Consider the following 19,922-nt stretch of genomic DNA (forward strand, 5'->3'; position numbering starts at 1 on the left):
GCTTCTTTTTAGAAGCACCATAATGGCACTCATATGCATTGGCAATGACGCTTCCATTTGGGTGTACAGACACCCGTGCGTCATCGTCATGCACCCCATGTGCATGCACAATGGCACACGGTCTCCACTAGAAGGGCTGGGCGCATATGGACGCCCAGCCCACTGGAGCCATAAATCGGCCCCACGACAGTGCTTTTGGCCATCTGTCTCAAGCCATAGATTATTACAGTGTTAGATTGCTACTTGCTCAAAAAGTTCATAAATGATTTCCAATCTTTTAAAAAATCTAAAGGATAAGCCAATTTTTGATTTCGCCATTTGGGCAAACTCAGCAACTTTAACAATCCATTCTTCCATCACCAGTGCTTAAATTCATTTCCAAATTTGAGCAAATAATATTCTTGCTGCTGTTGGCCTATTAGCTGCCATCAGCACAGCTTCTTGCCTCACGGAAGCACACAATCCCATCACCGCAGAAAGGTAGTGCCATTGAAAAAATACTTGTTAGTTTTACAAAATTATTTGCTACACTTGTAAAATGAGTAGCTCATTACACTGTTCATTAGGAACATGTTAATTTCATATATTTTTTTTTTTAAAAAAAAAACTTGAAATACCGCAAAATGGTTCAGCCGACTCTGAAATGACTTTCCAAAAGCAACATTTTGGAACTAGCCATTGATCATTACATTAAGAAAACTCACCAGTTGTTTTGTTACTGTTTGACACAACTATCCAAAAAGTAACATGTAACTTAAGGATAGAGCTGATACAGTCTTTAGCTATGAAACTACAATCACTTTAAAATGGCTCAGTTCAGGACGGCTGAGATACATGTCATCTCGGTAAACCTGAATCAAGTCACCTTACTATCAACGCATTTTGGAGTAATGTTTGTGGAAACTCAGCAAGAGTTCAACACATGAATGTCAGATTCCCCCAACTTCTGTGTACTTGAGAGCTCCCATTCTGTCCTTTGGGGCTCTTGTAACAGGAAGGTCATGAGCTTTTGTGTAAACATAGTCACCAAAGTTAGGCAAAAAAGTGAGATTAAAACTGGGTGCCACTGAAGTAGTTATTTGTTTAAACGTTCACTTGTCTGAGTTACAATGGAAGGAGCTTATGGACATCTCATTTTAAAAGGTAGTGAGTGGACCTGAGACATCTGAAATGAAGTTGCAGCTACCACCTATCTTCTCACAGTTTCTCCCCAGAATGATCAACTCTTAAACGTGTTCACATCTACCATCGAAACACAAGGAGGTGATTCTCCATCTTGTTTTTTGGTAAATCAAAAATCTCCATCCCAGCACACACTTCATGATTCTGTTGGAACCAGCCTTAATAACCTCAGTGTTTTTGGTCCTGGGGATGCCACACGAACACAACAAACACAAGAAATATTTATCTGAGTAGTGTGAATGGGTCATGTGACTGATGTTGTATGATTGGCTCAAGTGTATGTGAACACTCTGCATATGTTTATCCATGAATGTGTTACATGAAGAATGTGTGGGATTCATGCAGATGGGGTAGCAGTCGAGTGTGTGTAGAAATGCAGTAGGCACCAACAAGATTTGGACAAGGATTTTCTTTTGTCTATGTATTTCATTCTCTTTCTTCTCAGAAAGTAGCTGCTCAAATGAGCAAAGTGGACTTTCAGCCCTGCTATTTTACCTCCTTGACAAGTAAGACCGAGTGGCAGCATTGAGCACTTGGATTGATTGGACTTTCTTTGGCTGGAAATTAATGACTGTGCCATTCCGGTTAATTGTTGATGATTGCTTCACATTAATTATTAACTTTCCTCAATTGCAGGTTATTAGGGACAGAGTAGAGAGGAAACTGGCAGGCCTTGTATTCCAGTATAATGTCAATGCCTTTAGTGAAGTGCCTAAAGCTTAGTGAATAATCATGCTGGAGAATTTCCTGACCAGTAGCAGCTGCAGCTTTGTCTGTCCTGGAGTGAGTGATCCTTGTAGCTGATACCTGAAGCCACTGAATTGTCTGTTTGTTCATCCTGCTAAGTCATTCAAAGTTCCATTTCCTTGCCCCATCATGGAGTCAGCCAACAATCATCAGTTGTTTCAGGAACATAAAGAAAATTCACAGATGCTCTTGTCTTTGATCAGAAAGGGTATCTCAACACACTGAAGTACCCCCTCAAAAATGGCCAATTTTTCACATTTCATTTGGTTCCTCTTATTCAGAAACTGGGTGGTTCAAAAAAAAAAAATCCACAGTACTGGTAACTTTAAGAAGGCTGTAGACAAACTGGAAGGTGTTCAGATGAAGGAGGTGAAGATGACCAGGGGTAGGGAGATTAGCCAAGAGAGGGGAGACCTGATAACACTGTTTAAATACCTGAAGTCTTGTCATACAGAAGAGGTTAAAACTACATGTAATGGGCTTCAGTTATGGGACCATAGACTGTGACTGAGCTGTAGATTTTGATTGGACGTCTGCCACAGGAAGAAGAGAAGATGTAAGGGGCTTAGGTTATAGGAGTTTAGCTTTTGGCTAAGTTGTAGGACAAAGATCTTGGCTCAACTATGGAATCAAGCACCTAAAAATATGGTTAGAAGGCCACATTGGCTTTCCATAGGATCCTGGAGGGTTACCCTCCTATTACATAAATGTCCAGAGAACACGAAAGTTTATAGAAAGAGCTAATTCATTTAGTTAAACATTACCAAGCTAAAAAAAAAAAATCTAATTTGATTATATTAGAAGAGAGGAAATTTAGCTATTACATTTCTGTTAAATTGCCATTTACATTTAAGTTAAAAGTCTGTACTAAAATCCTTGTCAGAATGTAGCAACAAATGCCTTCCATGATTTTATACCCCCCCCCCCCCCCCGCAATCCCTGTACTAAACTTTAAACAGCTGCATGTATTTAAGGAAATCCCATTTCTTAACCACACCATTCTTCTTTTCCCTTTCTCCCAACTTCTTAACCACCTCCTTTGCTTACCTCCTTGTGTGCATCCCAGCAGAGGTTTAGGCTTAAGATCTTCAGCACTGCAGTTTCTGTGTGATATCAGGTGTAGAACAGGAGGACCAAATGGATACACATAAGACCAATCCCTTTCCAAGTTTCCTTTTCAACTTGTTGGTTAAAATCTTTTAATCTTGAAATTAACTAAACTAACATATTCTAATCCTAAACAAAAACAAAGAGATCCCAATAGTGATTCACACTTTTTTTTTATTTAATTTATATCTCCCTTTCTCCAGGTATGGGACCTGTTTTATTAAAGAAGCAGTTGCAAACTGTAACATTTACTGGCCCTTTACTTAAGAAATTACTAATTTAGGCTACTATTCTGTATTGCAGTTATGGTTTTGTAACCTAAAGCTTTGAATCCATAATTGCTCTGTATTCAATAAAACTGGCTGCTGCCATGCTGCACAATTAATGCAGTTTGACATCGCTTTAACTGTCATGACTCCATTCTATGGAATCCTTATTCACAGTTTGTTTTGGAAGCCTCTAAGAGAGAAGGCTAAATATCTCACAAAATTATAAATCCCAGAATTCTCTTGCATTGAACCATGGCAGTTAAAGTATTGTTAACCTGCATTAATTCTGCAGTGTAGAAGCAGTCTGAGTAGTCTTACTGTAAAACTACATAAATGTCCCTCCTCAGACCACATTAACAACCTGTAGTGCCATCAGACAAATGAGATCTATCCAGCTGCTGATCAGGGTGCAGGACATCTCCAGCCTGTTCCCATCACCAAGTGAGGCTGCAACAATCAGAAGCAGGGCCCTGTTGAAATTCCTCATCACAGCTTTTCTCACTGGCAAGAAAGAGTGTGGCGCCATCCTCCTTGTGCCCTGTTGGCAGCTGATCATACCTCCTTCACCTGATGGCAGCTGCTAGCTGTTATTGTGGGCTACAAGGTCAGACCAGAAGACATTACTTACTTACACTTACAAAATTAAATAGCTGATATGTGATATCTGTTAATTTTTTTGCTGAAAAATTCATAATTTAACTGATCATAAGTCATTAGTTTCTCTCAATCTCTATATCTTTATTTATCAAAGCTCTGGAAAATATTTGAAAAATTGACACCAGTTACCACAACAGAATCCTGATCAATATTCAGTTCTCTGGTCGATAATACAGAATTCCAGTGATGACCACATATACGGAGGACAAAACTACACTTGACATAGAGCTACCTGTTTCTTTCCACTGGCAGCTTCTTAAAATGGAAATTAGCCTTGGAAGTCTGCAATCAAGTGAAGAAGACTGGGGTTGGATCTAGCTGCTCAACCCTTCCCCTTCTTGGTCTTTGTCCGCTAATAATCACACAGCTATAATCACATGTAGTCCTTTCTCATCAGTGGAAGGAAAGATGCAGGGTTGACTTATTATGCACACAGGGGAAGAGGAAAGTAGAGAAAAGCAATGAGCAGCCCTTCCTCTGCCACTCCCTGGAAGGATGTTTTTTTCATTTCTGAGAAAGGGAGAGTGAAGCAGATGTGGACCATGTCAAATTTGGCTCTCTTGTGAAGCATGTAACAAAAATATTGGGACAAATCTCTTTAATTAGCCCAGTTACAAAAATGCTGTTCCTTATTCCATTCAGTTTCTTTTATCAATTTGGAGAGACACAGTAAAGCAATGGCATTTTATTTTATTGTATATTTTATTTTATTTTTATTGCTGTAACCCACCCGGATACCTTGTGAATGGGCAGGCTATAAATAAATAAATAAGTTGTTGTTGTTGTTGTTGTTGTTGTTGTTGTTGTTGTTGTTATTATTATTATTATTATTATTAATGGCATATCCAGCAAGCTTCCATTATTGCTGTTGTGATGAAGGTATACTGCATTGCATATAACACTATCCCTTGTCATCTCTATGAGGATTTGTGAAGAAGATTATCTTGAGGGCAAAGGAAAATACATAAAATACAACACAAAAGTTACTACTTTAGTATACAGGGGCCTTTTCACACTATATAATTATAGTACTATGATTCTACTTTAATCTGGGATTCTCAGTCGGGAGATTTTGAATTCTAACCCAAAGAGTTCCAGTGCCTCTGATCATAGCACTACAATTATGTAGTCTGAAAGGACCCATGGTTAACAAGAAATGTTATAATTACTGTAGCCTGGTGTTGTGTTTTCTATAAGGAAATATGGTTTTGAAGGAGAGCAGCTCTTAGTCAATGCTGGTGTTGAGAATTTTTTTTAATGTTTTATAAGTGGGTCATCTGTATTGCACTATTTATTACTATCGTAACTCTGGCACACACTTCTCTTCCTGCTAGGAGTCATCATAATATCATAATTTGATCTCTGTCTTAAGCTTAACACTTCCTGCTGTGGGAATGGAAGTAAGGGTTGTCCACTGTTAACCTACACTTTATTTGTTGATCGCTTTATAATCCTCACTAATCTGGACAGGAGAACATTTGGAAGGAATGTCATTTTCTCTTCACTATTTTGATATATTTTCAAAGTAACACTGATAGATTTGTAATGTTTTGAGAGTACACAGTTGTGAACATAGCTTTTAACTTCAGCTATGCCCCTACTTTAAAATTGCCTCAGATCACATATTTCCTGGAACACTCACAAGATCAAGACATGGCTTTGCCATGTCTCTCTTCTTCCAAGGAGATGGGGTAAAATGAGAGAGATGAACCTTTTTTTCCCCTTTTCAAGAGCCACATTCCTTGATGGATAATCTGTCAAAAACCATGTACCAGCTGTTTTCCTCCTCTACCAGTTGTTCACCACTCAGTATCTGGAAGGAGAGATCTGAACTGCTTTGAATTCAGGCCCAGATTAGTGTCTGATTATGTAGAGACCTAGTTGATACCATATCTGTACCTTCGGTGTCAAAACATCATGCAGGGCTCCATAGACACATACATTTACTTTTAGGCCTTGGCTCATAGATTATCTCATTTGTATGACAGAGGGGTGGGGGCTGTCTTCCTCCATCATGGAAATACCGCAGGGTAACATATGAATTGAACACTTTGGAATATCTTCATTCTGTTCAAATGAATTCAGTTCTCAGTTGAGTTCTGCTGTTCCCGTTGAACTCTCATGGGGTCTGCCATTCCCCCCTCCCCTACCAAATTCTTGTTCTAGAAGACAACAAAAGCAGCCAACTCCTAGTAGGGAAGTCTGTTTCCAGCTGCAAATTGTAGGCTGTTACACAAGAAGAGAAAGTGATGTGGGGTTTTTTGCTACACACAAGACACAGTGCATGGCATCACACCCAAAGAAAATATAATCACTCCCAATTAGATAACATTAGTAATTGGGATTAGCAATCAAAGGCTGTCCATTTACAAGCAATTCCCAGTAATACTGAGTAATTGACAGTAATTAAGCACTAATTAATTCATGCTGGGACTGATCCTGTTTGAGCCAGCCAGCGCCATCAAGCCTCCCTCTAGCTTCTTTGAAGGAGGGATCAGGCTCTATGTAGACATGGGGGAAAACATCAGCTGGTGCTGTCTCAAGCTTTCCTTGTAATTTAACATCATAATGGATTTTTAACAGAGCTAAGTGGAGCTTTCTTTGCCACAGCCTTCCTCCTATGCATTCATATTTGATAAGCAGCTGATCAGCACTCGGTGGAAGTGTAGTTCCTACACAGTAAATAACACATTGGCATATAATGTTCTATTGGAAGGATGAAATTTAACACTACTTGATATAATATAACATTGCAGGGGGGAATAGCTCCTCCCTACAAAACCACCCTCCCCTGCTTGTTCCCACCATGAATACATGTATGATGGCAGTTGCCTTTTTCACAGTCTATTCTCCCTTGCCTCCCCACTCCCCCCCAAAGATATTGGTCTGCAGTACAAACCAATACTATTGGTATTAGTAGGATCCCTTTACAGTGTCTCTTGGTATCCTCTGAGATTTTGTTCCAGAACCTGGTATCCCCTGTGGATACCAAAATCCGTGAATGCTGAAGTCCCATTATATACAGTGGGTAGTAATACACACACACACACACACTTTCCAGGGAGTAGTAAAGGGATGTGGTGGCTCACCAGTTAAGACACTGATTCTGACGACTGTAAGGTCAGCAGGTCAGTAGTTCAAGGCCCAAGCGCCACATGACAGAGTGAGCTCTCATTACTAGTCCGAGCTTCTGCCAACCTAGCAGTTTGAAAGCAAGTAAAACTGCAGGTTAAATAAATAAATATCACTTCAGTGGGAAGATAACCGCATTCTGTGCATTCATGCTGGTCACATGATTACAGAGTTGCCTTTGTCAATCTTCGGCTTCATAACAGAGTTGAGTACCACCCCTACAGTCGGTCACAATGTGACAACATTGTCGAAGGGGACTACCTTTACCTTTACCTTTAGTAAAATGGTGCCCCTTATATAAAATGACAAAGTCAAGGTTTACTTTTGAAATTATTTTGGAGGGGAGGAAATATTTTCAAACTGTGGGTGGTTGAATCTGTAGATGCAGAATCTATGAATACAGAGGTCTGACTATGGCCTGTTACAGACTGCCAAAATAAAGCTGCTTCGGGTCTCTTTGGAGGTATGCTATTTAAATGACGCATGGGTCCTAAGAGTCTGGAGGTCACGCCAAAGCCACACTCCATTCCTAAGCACTGGAGTGCAGCTTTGGTGCAGCTTCCGGATTCTTAGGATGCATGCATCATTTAAATAGCATACCTCCAAAGAGACCTGAAGCAGCTTTATTTTGGCAGTCTGTAATAGGCCTATATTTCTGAAAAGTAGGATGAATGTTGGATATTATGAATTAATATAAGTTACCTATTAGATCTGTGGCTAGACATGATGAGGGACTCATCTATGCCTATGGGAGGACTGGAATACATTTGTTCTGTTGGCCACCACAGCCCCCATGACATTTTTTGTGGTTCATGAGGGCCCAACCTCTCAGGTGGAAAAAAAATGTGTTTTTCACTCCAGGAAGCATCCAGGAATGGCAGTTTTGCCCTTTAATAGATCACAGTAGTAATTATGATATATCAGATCTTGTTCTAGCATTTAGTATGATATAGTGGTATTCAGCAAGGCTGCAGAGCTACCTGATTTTCCCCCCTGATGGGCAGTAGTAACCTCAAGGGTGATTTCAGTCAGGAATCTGGCATTGGGAGAACCTATTAGGGCCCTCTCTCCAATGCAACTCCCTAGATCAGCTGCTTTGGACCTCAGAAAATAAACCCATTTGGTTAGAAAGTTTGGAGTTTCTATAGTATGTTGATATTGATTTGTGTATGTTGTGTGCATCTGGGTGTGTTGTTTCTGCAACAGTGACTATTTATAATGCATTTTTGCACTCTTAACAGAGAGTGCTCTAATGGGGGGGTAACTCGTCTTGGCAGGCAGACAGTACTGCTGTGTGCTTCTCGCTCCATGAGCAACTTTCCAGAGGGTGTCTTCTGTCACATAAAAATGAGGAAGCTGTAAAAAGAGGGATGAGCTGAGTGTAAGAACGAACCAGAGAGTGTGAAAGAGCTAAAAATCCATTCTTAGGTTGTCAGTTACTTGTGAGCATCAAAAGGAAAAATGTGTCCCCTACAGCCAGTGTTCCTGATTGTCACCCAACTCCACTGAATTCATGCACACTCTCACCCTTTATTGCCCTGAAGGAAGCAGCTAAACTAGGGAAGATGTTACACGATTCAAGAGAAAGAAAATCTACCAGACAGACTACAACGTGTATAGAAACTGGAGCAGCCCTTTAAATGAGGCTCAGCAAAGTGATGGTTTCGTGTCATTCTTTGGAGTGAAAGTCAGGCCACATAGTTATCTGCATATGGAAACATTTGATAGTGATAGCTGTACCTGATGGATGGCTCATCTGGGTTCTCTTCAGCATGATTCTCTTTCATCTTCTCAATCTCATGTACTTTATCAGATTCTTAGAATGTGCCCAGGTTGATGTCTGTGCCTCTTGGAAAGCTATCCCTTTACCACCATCCAGAGCCAAAAATTTAAAATGAGGTGACTAGAATGGCCAGGTAGTACAAATAAAAATAAAATAATGGTGGAGAGTTTCACAAGGTTCTCCCCAAACTGGATGAATTGGCATTAAAATGGCAAATATCATCACTCTGTGTAAAAGAGCATAAAAAATGAACATAATGAAATGTGTTTGTAGAGAGATCTTGTAGCACCTTTGAGACTAACTGAAAGAAAGAAGTTGGCAGCATGAGCTTTCGTAGACTTCAGTCTACTTCCTCAGATGCATTTGGTGGAGTGAAAGCATCTGAAGAAGTAGACTGATGTCTACAAAAGCTCATGCTGTCAACTTCTTTCTTTCACTTATAGTCTCAGAGTTGCTACAAGATTTCTTTACATACTGATTCTACAGACCAACATGAATATATCTTTGAACAAAGAAATTTTATTATTGCCCCCACCAAATTTTTCCCCAAAAAGGAAATTCTGAATTTCACATTCACCCTGAGGCATCAGAGCCAGCAGTATCTGTTCTAGAATGAGGTCTTGGTGTTATAGTGGACAGCATCAACCCATTGTGCAGACATTGTTAAAAAAAAAAAAAGGCAAATTTGATGGTGGAGGCTGTTTGAAATTAAATGGCCAATATCATAATGACTTGCCTGTAGTATAACTGCACTTCAGGTAATGCCTAATATTCTGATCACAGAAAATCAAAAAGATAATTGGAGAACTGTGAAATGTGCAGAGAAGGGCAATAAAAATGATCAAGAAGCTGAAACAACTCCCCTATGAGGAAAGATTAACATTTTGGGGATTATTTAAGGTGGGTGTTTTTATAAAGTGAATAAGTGGGACATATAGAGGTACGACATTGTATATGGCATAATGTAGGTTGACAGAGAGAAATGTTGCTTCGGCCATTATAATAGAATCCATGATAATTCAATGTAGCTGAATAGTGGTAGCTTCAGCAGCTATGAAAGAAGTTCTGGTTCACATAGTTCATAGGTTACATCTACACTGCAAAATTAATGCAGTTTGACACTGCTTTAGCTGCCATATCTCAATGCTATGGAATTCTAAAATCTGTAATTTTGTGAGATATTTAGCCTTCTCTATCAGAGAGATCTGGTGCCACAATAAACTACAAATCCCAGGATTCCATAGGATGGAGCCATGACAGTTAGTGATGCCAAAGTGCATTAATTCTACAGTGTGGCAGCAGCCATATTTAAACTATGAATGGGCCACAGTCTGTCTAAGACGAGAGAGAGAGAGAGAGAGAATACAAAACAAATATAACATATAGCTAAGTTTAATATGCTCTCTGTTACTTTTTAAATGAAGCTTGTTTTAAAAGGTGACTTCCTACCCCCAAATGGTTTGTGTTTTTTTTTAAATTATTTGCAAAGGGAAAGATAGTTTTCTTCCTCCCAAAAGCTAAAAATACCCTAATCAAGTTTGGCCTTTGAAGCCATGGGGGGGGGGGGAGTTAAATAGAATCTTGTTATATCCACATGTGTCAGCACAATCACTGCTACTATAAAAAGGGATTCCAGTGATGGAAGAGTTTAGCATTTAGAGCTCATTAAGGTGACACGATGTGGAGCGGCAGCCGGCAGGTCACTCTCACTTAACAATGTCTTTCCATATCCCTTTATTGGCATTCAAGGCAATCTACTGCTGCCCTCTGGCTTCATCTCTTTGTTTGCTTTATCTGAGCAGTGGGTTAATAGATGTAGATTTGGTATGAGTTCTGTTTCACTCTATCTTACTATTGAAAAGTGTTGATATAACAGTGTCCTGCAGATGTTCTCTCTTTGAACAGAAAAATAGCCACCTATGCCTTCCAAGTATTCATCTCCATCTAGAACAGGCTGGCATACCTTGTTTCCCTCCAAACTGAACCCAGTTGACCAGTAGATATGAAAATGCAAGGGAGGCTCAATGAATATTTTGCTGCTTAGTTGAGAATACTGCTCCATGCACCTGTTAGATCACAGTGCATTGTTACTGAGCTATGGTTGACTTAGCAGGTTACAAATTGTTCTTGCCTCTTTGAGAATTACTGAGGCAGACTTCATTCTGAAGTCAGTTTCCAGGATAAGTGGCTGTGATGAAAGCCAAAGTTTCAGCAGTCTTTCTCTTTTGGAATCTGTATGTCAAAAACTTGGGCATAACAAAGTTTCACTTGTCTGGATTTACAAGGAATGCATAGCAATTCTGGATTTACAAGGAATGCATAGCTATCACCTTCAGAAGTTACTTCTATGTACCAGGGAAGGTGCTAAAATATTACTGTCCTTCACACATATTAGATCTAGTGACCCTTAGGATCATACCCTTTTAGCTTTCCCCACACACACTTGCAGATCATTATCCTTTCCACAATATAGCATTAAAATGAGATATCTTAGTATTGCTTTTCTCTCTGCTTGCCTTGTTTGTTCCCCTTGATGACAGATGTAGTGCAAGCTGGTACATCTAAGGATTCTGTACAGGCATACTTTGCTTTAAGTCACTTTGCTACAGAGTGCTTCGCTAATACAATGCTATTCAATTATGCATCACCTTAAGCATCAGCAGTAATACAGACTTCCTCTTTTCCTACTTCCTTCTACCTTGCCAAGCATCGTTGTCTTTTCTGGTGAGAGATGTCTTTCTTGTGATGTGTACAAGGCTCATCTTGGCTTTCATAATCTTAGCTTCTAGGGAGAATTCAGGCTTAATTTGCTTTTCATTTTGGCTTCTTGACAATGTCCCTGCCTTCAGTCCAGAGTTCTTCTGGCTCCTGGTCAGTTAGGCTTAATAGTGCAAATTTATTTTTCATGTTGTCTTTAAATTCCTGTGGGATATTCTTCAGACAGTATTTCAGCATGATGTTTGGTTTAATATTCTTCTTTACCTTTATTCAATTTTTTGATATTAATAGTTCATGAGCTGTGGTGCAATCTGCCCCTGGTCTTGTTTCCGCAGAGAGAATGGTGCTTCTCCATCTTTTACATTAAAATGCATAGTCTATTTGACTTCTACATTGGCCATCAGGTGACATCTATGTATGCAGTCATCTCTTTGGTTGTTTGAAGAATATGTTTGCAATGAACAAACTATTGGCATCGCAGAATCAGCTGGCCTGCCTCATTTCTTGATCTTAGGCCAAATTTTTCCTACAATCATTCATTCAGCTCTGTTGCCTTTTTTTGCATGCAAGTCACCTATGTATTACCAACAAGTCTTGTTTTGATGTGTGATGCATTTCCTCTTAAACTCCCACAGAGAATCTTTCAATTTCTTCTTCTTTTGCTTCTGTGGCTGGAGCATAAACTTGGATTATGGTTATGATAATCCTGCCCCATTTCTTCTTAACGTTTAATTTCCTGAATAAAACACTGTGTAATTATTTGATGCAAAATGTCCCATTCCTGTCCACTGTAGCTTGCTCTCCCCAAGTATTCCAATGTTTATATGTTACATTTCTGGCTTTACTGTGTTTAGCTTTCATACTTCTCACATTCCATGTTCCTATAATATGTGTTGGGCTTTCTTTTTGCCCCTGAGGCTGTCAGCACTTGAATGTTATTTTAAATTGGGTCCAGTTGTGTCACTAACCACTGTGTTATTCATACTTGTCCTCTGCTGTGACCCAGTAGCTCATTGAGTGCCACCTGACCTGGGAATCTCATCATCTGGCACTATCTCTTTTTTCATTATGGATTGTCTCATCATAAGGTTTGTGTAGTAAAAGATCTTCAAAAGGAGGTTTATTGTGCCTTGCTCTGCACAATACTAACAAGCATTAGCTATGTTTCCACTGACATTGTGTCTTAGAGATCCTCCACCAGTAGCACCCTCTACTACTGTTGCTTTCCAGTAGCTGTTTGGCACATTTAGTCTGATTCCTCATCAAAGCCTGTCTGACATAGAAAACGCTACCAGCAGCAGTGTTGCCATCAACATAGCCTTTTGCCTCACTAGAGCACACAATAACACAGAAAAGTAGTGCTATTGGTTGGCATTAGCGTGGTCAGCCTCATACATTCATAAATGTTAGTAGTTTAAGAGTTGTATCTTTATCAGCTCTGGTGGAAGTTATTTAGTTTTGTTTTCATGTAATTTTTATTTGTCCTGGACCCTTCCATAAATATTTACTTACTTACTTACTTACTTACTTACTTAGGGCCCATACAGATGGGAGGAAAGGGGCAGACAGAGGCTGCCCCTTTCTCCCCCAGATTGTGACCATGCCAACCAAATGGTGCAGCAGTGATGCACCATAAAAAAGGAGCCACAAAACATGGCTCCTTTCTTCGCCGCTGCTGAGGCACCATTAGCACCCTGGAGCAGCATGGTGACATCCCTTGTGTGCCATGCCATTTGGATGCAGCACATGAGGCACGTCATCAGCGTGCATGCTGTTTGAACACACACGCACCAAGATGGCATCCAGACAGCGTGGTAGGGCTCAGGAGTGTGCAAAAGCTCTGCTCTCTCAAGCCCTAATTTCGGCCCCAGGCCGGCGCATAGCACCAATCTGTACCAGGCCTTACTTACTTAATGGTTCATTCAACATTCATTTAGTTTGTTTATTTGAAGCTTTTTTTTATCCTTCAGCAAAAAGAAAATGAGAATGGGTACCAGAGCAGCTTACAAAGATCAGTCATAAGACAGCCTTTGCCCTCAGGCCTACAAAATAGAGGGCAGAGGAAAAGAGACAGTAGGGAGGTGAGAGGGAGAAAATAAAGTCAGGCAGGTGCTCATTCCTACTTACATACTTCTTGTATCTACTTTGTGGAAGACATAGTGAAAGAAAGGTGTACTGGATGCTCAGGGGTGCACAAGGAGTACACACAGCCTGGAATTTGTAGTTTTACCAGGTCTTTACTCTTCTCTGCCAAAGAATGCTGATGGCTCACTAAACCAAATCCCAGAATTTTGTAGGATGGAGCAATGTCAGTTAAAGTGGTGTTGAACTGCATTATTTCTACAGAGTAGATGCACCCTATCTAGTTTTGTACTTAAGGGGAGCTGAAAAATCTGCCCTTCCAAAGAAAGAAAAAAAGAGCACAACATACCTTAGTCTGAATTTCCCTGTTTCCCAGATGAGCATGTATTAACAAGGAAGCACTGCCCCCCCTCCTCAGCCTGTTCTAGCTCACAGGGAAGTGAAAGTAGCACTGCAGGTACTGGAATGAGGATGCTCCAAATAATCATTTCTGCATAACCTGCTTCCAAGTGGGTTACTTAGCTAATGCAGATATGTTTTTTCCTACCTACAATCTGAAGAAGTGTTATCAACAGGAGCTGTTTTGTGTGCAAATACCAAGACTGAACATCAGTTAGAACTCAGTGCTGCTGGGACTTGGGAGTGTATGGCTCTGGGAAGGGTATTTACATGACAGAATGCCTCTGGGGCATAACAATTCATGCATGAACTTTATGTATCCATCACAGATTTAGATTTCATTGCCCATCGCTTACTGTAGTCAAGAACAGTAGCAATGGGTGACTCTCCCTTGTCCAGAATTCTGAAATCCAAAATACTCTAAAATTGTCCACATAGGTGGCTGAGATAGTCACACCTTTGCTTTCTGGTGGTTCAGTGTTTGTTTCATGCACAAAATTATTTAAAATATTATGTATAAAATTACTTTCAGGCTATGTGTATAAGGCATATGCAAAACATAAATGAATTTTATGTTTAGATTAGGGTCCCATCTCCAAGACATCTCATTATGTATATGCAAATATTCAAAAATCTGAAAAAATCCAAAACACTTCTGGTCCTAAGCATTTTAGATAAGGGAGGCTACACCTATAATCCCTACAGGAATCTTGGCAAAACACCTATAATATTTCTCTTTAACAATACTACATGCAGTTGAGAACTACATACTTTGTGTTATCTCTGCAATGTCTGAATATTTTATGATAGTATATGAAGCCTATAATTTTATAATCTAATGGATGCTTTACTGTATGTTATATATAACTTTGATTTCCCAGTACTGTTTTATAGGTGTAGGGTATTTTATCTCTGTGACAGCATAAAATACCAAATACATTTATTGAATTAATTTCACAGATATTACAAAAAAATCTGTGATTTGAAATAAATGGTGATTGATTATTCTTATTAATGATGATAAAAGAAATGTGGCAGTTTCCTTGTCAAATGTTTCCAACAATTTAATAATCAAGAATAGAATACATGCTTTTAAATTATATTTGTTAAAAATTCTTATGACAGAAATGCAAGTTTAGTAGCTATAAATAATGTATATTTCAAGCATGTCTGTATAATCATACTTTTTAAAGTTCATTTAGTAAACGGAATGTTTGAATGTTTACAGAATTGTTCAGTATATCATACAGCAATAAAATGCATTGAATTTCTTAGAAAGTCAAGTTTTATCCACCGTTTTCCCCAAAGAGCAAAAATGCCTACAAGTCAAAATGGTTGATAAACTGTTCACATGTTTCCATGGAAGAAAATTTTGTTGAAATCACATTTAGAAGGACCTTGATCCACAAAGTACTTGATCATGTGTCAAGAATGTAAAATTGGACATTGTTTTCCCGTTTTGTGTTCATCAGGAAATCTAATGAACCAGTTTGTTTAGAGACTATAGTTAATGCTCTTTTGCTTTCAGACAACTCAGTTTTCTTCACATTTGCTATATGGTAAAATGGATCTGAGAGCTAGCATGGTGTAGTACTTTGAGCATTGGACCACGACTCTGGATATCAGGGTTTGAATCCCCACTTGGCCATGGAAACCCACTGGATGACCATGGGCAGGTCACATTCTTTTAGCCTCAGAAAAACCCCTCTGAATAAATCTTCCAAATAAAGCCCCATGATAGGGTCACCTTAGGGGTCGCCCATAACTCAGAAGTGACTTGAAGGAAAATATATATATAAAATTTATTCGGTCATTGACCAGCAAGTGAAGGAAAATATATGAAACCATAGCATGACTATATGAGAGGAGAAAAACACAGATCAGCAGGATTGCATTCATAGGGCACATATTTGTAACCTATCAGAGTCCCGTTGTTAGCTTTGTGAAACACAAATGTAAAATTGCCAGCATCATATCTGCTTATGCTGTTTTTCAAACAAACTCTTTTTGCATAGAACTGGGTGAGTAACTGGGAGAAGCAATCCCCAAGGCCTTCTGCCCTTCCTGCACCCTGTCCCAGGACTACACAGACGTCCACAAAAGAAAAAGAAAGAAAAAAAGAAAAAACAAATCCAGAACTGACCAGACTAAGCCTACTTCTGGTTTTGAAAAACAGAGGGGACACTGTAGCCCATTTAAAAGATGAACTTCCATTCCCAAGGGATTCTACAGGCTGGAGCAGATGGCCCAGAGGGAGTGGCCTCTGACCGCTTTGGGAACGTGCATCATCTAAATGCCATGCCCTCAAAGGGTCCAGAAGCTTCTTTATTTGGCCGGTCTGTTTGAGGCCTACAAGAGGCAACTCCCCCTCTATTCTCTTGGCTAGGGACTAAAAAGACAGCCAAAAGCAGCCTATTTTGCCCACCCTTAATACAGAGAAATGGCTGCAAATGTAAGCGGAGGAAGTATAAATGAATTTGAGCCCATATAGAAAAATGAACACTTTTTTTTTCCATTTTCACAGTCAGAGATTGTTGTTTTGCCTCATCTAAGGGCCAGTTCAGTCACAAGTCACAATTGCCTCTCCTTCTCTCCCATTCTTGTCACCACCATTGCCTCAGCTTCAAAATTTGCATGTCTGGTGTATCATTACTGAACATGCCCTTGTAGCATTACTGAACATAAAATCAGGGTCTGTTTGTGTGGATTGACACCTCAGTCTATGTCCAGTATGTCCAAATATTCTGATTATTTTTCCTAACACATTTTAATTACCATCCATATTAAACTGAGTCCTGATAAACTCAAGCCTTATTAAGAAATGCAGAAAGAGCCAAGACTAGGGCTGCATCTACACCACAGAATTAATGTAGTTTGACACCACCTTAACTGCCATGGTGCAATGCTATGGAATTCTGAGGTTTTAATTTTGCAAGATATTTAGCCTTCTCTGACAAAGGGCTCTGTTGTCACAACAAACTACAATTCCCAGGACTCTACAGGGTGGAGTCATGGCAGTTAAAGCAGTGTCAAACTGCATTAACTCTGTTCTGTGGCAGCAGCCTAGAACAAACGACTGTTGTAAAAGTAGACTTTATTACACATATTAATGGTTAATGAACACAACTGTGAGTTTACAGCAAAGAAAAACTTTTCAACATTCCATCTTCTGAGATGGCTCCCTTGTCAGGATATCTTACATGTTCCCACCTTGGATGAACATGGGGCTTATAAAGTATTGCCCAAATTGCTGAACAAAGACAAGTTCAGGCCTTTTTGCTAGGAACTCTTCTATTCCTGGAATCCTTAGTTGCTGAAACATGTGTTTCACTCTGTTCCACAGGCAATAGCATGAACCTTTCCCACCCACAACAACATGAAACCAGGTCCTCTGAACAGTTTCTCCGCTTGTCTTTTACATGCAACTTTCTCCCATTTGTGTGTCTATTACACAACTTTCCTTTGGTGGACCCAAAGCAGCACAAGATCCTAATGCCACACACCACTGGTAGTAAATATGAAAAAATAAAATTGATAGCTGGTGTTTTCTTCCTTTTTAATGGGATACAAAACCTGTCACCTGAGGTAGGCTGCCTCAGCCTGCCAAATGGTTGGGCTAACCTAACCGACAATGAGAGATTGTAGTTGATTACCTGGTCCTAATTTTCTCTGTGTTTTCACTTCATGCAGGTATATTCAAGGGGCCTCATCTCCAAAGGACATGGTTATCATCGTGGACGTGTGAGTGCTTTTCCCTTTCATGAACTAAATTCAATGACCTTTCCGTTTGCTCTGTCCAAAGGTCATGATGTAATACATAGCTCTGTCTCTCCCTAAAATGGCTGCAACTCTTCAAAAGCATGCAGGGGGCCCATGGGATCGACTACTCATAACATTCACCTCAAAAACCAGGGAAGAGTTCTCCTAAACAGAATGAAGGTCGTAGACCTTTATGTTTTCCCCAGAAGTAACTGGAGTATGTTTTCTCTTTCTTTGCAGGAGTGGGAGTGTTAGTGGCCTGACACTGAAGCTGATGAAGACATCAGTCTACGACATGTTAGACACACTGTCAGATGACGACTATGTGAATGTGGCCTCGGTGAGTATCCACACTAAGGCTGTCATAAGAGAATGTAGCCCAGGGCATCAATAATTTGTTGAGTCATTTAGTGGACCCCATGACATCTATAGTAGTCTTAAGATTAAGCAGTAACTAGTTACAGTTACCCAATTTTTCCTTTGTGCTGATCTTTCTTCTCACTTCATATGTACCTCTTACTCCTTATTTCAAGGCTCCTTTCCCAGTCCTTATCGCAGTCTGTGACAAAAAAAATAAATAATAGAAATTAACTGTTGGCGTTTTGGGGAGAAACATATGCAAAATAAGAGAATTGTGCAAATTTGTATAATATATAGGCTTTTTGAATATAATCAAAAACTAAGTTTTGGTATTCAGAATACAGAAGCTCTTATTTGTAAGAAGAGAATCCTAGACATTGTGACTCAGGCATAGCTTACAGCTGTGAAGGAAGGATTTGGCTTCTGTCAGACTTATACTTCATAAGTTGTTTTGCACACACTCTCTTTGTTTTGTGTGTGTGTGTGTGTGTGTGTGTGTGTGTGTGTGTGTGTGTCTGTGTATTGTTTGGGAAAGGGGCAAGTTGAGTGGCACAAATTATTCTGTAACCTTTCTTTTTTTTTCCTAACCAGTGCACCACAGTTCTCATGTCACTACTCTTTACAGATGACTAACCTCGGTGCTCTTCTGTGTTAAGTGACAAAGGAACTGTAACTGAGATGAGAGCTCAATACACTACAGTATAAGCAATTGTTATATGGCAATTTCTCTATAAAATAGTCTAAGTATCCTCCAATTGCAGTCTGCTTACTCAGCACAAATGGAGCAAATGTGATGGCAAAGATTCATGTTTTCAGTGTGATTGTAAAGGGGTACTGAAAAACCAGAGGGCAATATACTGTACTTTGATTATGATTCCTATTTGCCAGATGAGGTACTGGAGCAGCAAGATATTTGTAGCTGCTTCTGTTGAGGTTACTGCTGCTATACTTTTCCTTCACCTCCACCACCATCACCGTCTTCTCCTCCTCCTCTTCTTCCTCCTCCTTCCGCACCTCCATTTCCTCCTACTACTTCTACTAGAACTAGTACTACTACTTCTCCCCTACTTCTCCTACTACATCTCCTACTTCTCCACCTCTCCTCCTCCTCCTTCCCCTGTTCTACCCCTTCGTCTCCACCTTATTCTCTTCCTTCTAATTTTCTCCCCCTCCTCTTTCTCCGCCACCAGCATTTTTCCTCCTCCTTCCAATTTTCCCCATCCTTCTCTTCCTCCTCCTCTTCATTCACCATCTCCTCTTACTCCTCCTTCACCTCCTCCTTCTTCTCCTTCTTATTTTCTTTCTCCACCATCCCCTCCTCTTCTTTCTTTTCTCCCCCTCTTCCATTTTATTATATCTAAAATTTTCACCAAAACCAGGACTCAAGGCAGCATACAAATTAATACAAATAGCAAGCTTAGCTGATATTTTAAAAGGTTAACTCTGCAATGTACTCAAAATGTCAATAACATTAAAAAAAAACAATTTAAAACATACAATTCAAAATAACATTTAGACTGCAGTCCTGTGGCTAAGTCCAATGGAGGATTCCCATCTCAGATGTGGTGATTTGTCCAAATGCCTGGCACTTGCTGCCTTAGCAGAGGTGGGGAGGGAGATAGCTGGCAGTCTTTTCTCCCATGCCATGGGCTTCCGCCTCCTTTCTTTCTTTCCTTCCTTCCTTCATTGTTTTTTTTTAAGATGAAACCTTAAAAGGTCCTTTCTGC

At 39.8% G+C, this 19,922-nt stretch overlaps 1 protein-coding gene across 3 annotated transcripts in view; it reads left to right on the forward strand.

The window, feature by feature from the left end:
• The window catches only part of CACNA2D2 (calcium voltage-gated channel auxiliary subunit alpha2delta 2), an 815,448-nt gene that overhangs the window by 651,982 nt on the left and 143,544 nt on the right, over positions 1–19,922 (forward strand). For all 3 annotated transcript variants that reach the window (XM_042451084.1, XM_042451085.1, XM_042451086.1), the window contains 2 exons: positions 17,767–17,817; positions 18,076–18,175. In XM_042451084.1, coding sequence (XP_042307018.1) covers positions 17,767–17,817; positions 18,076–18,175 — 151 coding nt within the window. The remainder of the gene's footprint in view (positions 1–17,766; positions 17,818–18,075; positions 18,176–19,922) is intronic.

Source organism: Sceloporus undulatus, chromosome 2 (assembly GCF_019175285.1).
Source record: "Sceloporus undulatus isolate JIND9_A2432 ecotype Alabama chromosome 2, SceUnd_v1.1, whole genome shotgun sequence".
In the NCBI taxonomy this organism is placed as follows: Eukaryota; Metazoa; Chordata; class Lepidosauria; order Squamata; family Phrynosomatidae; genus Sceloporus; species Sceloporus undulatus.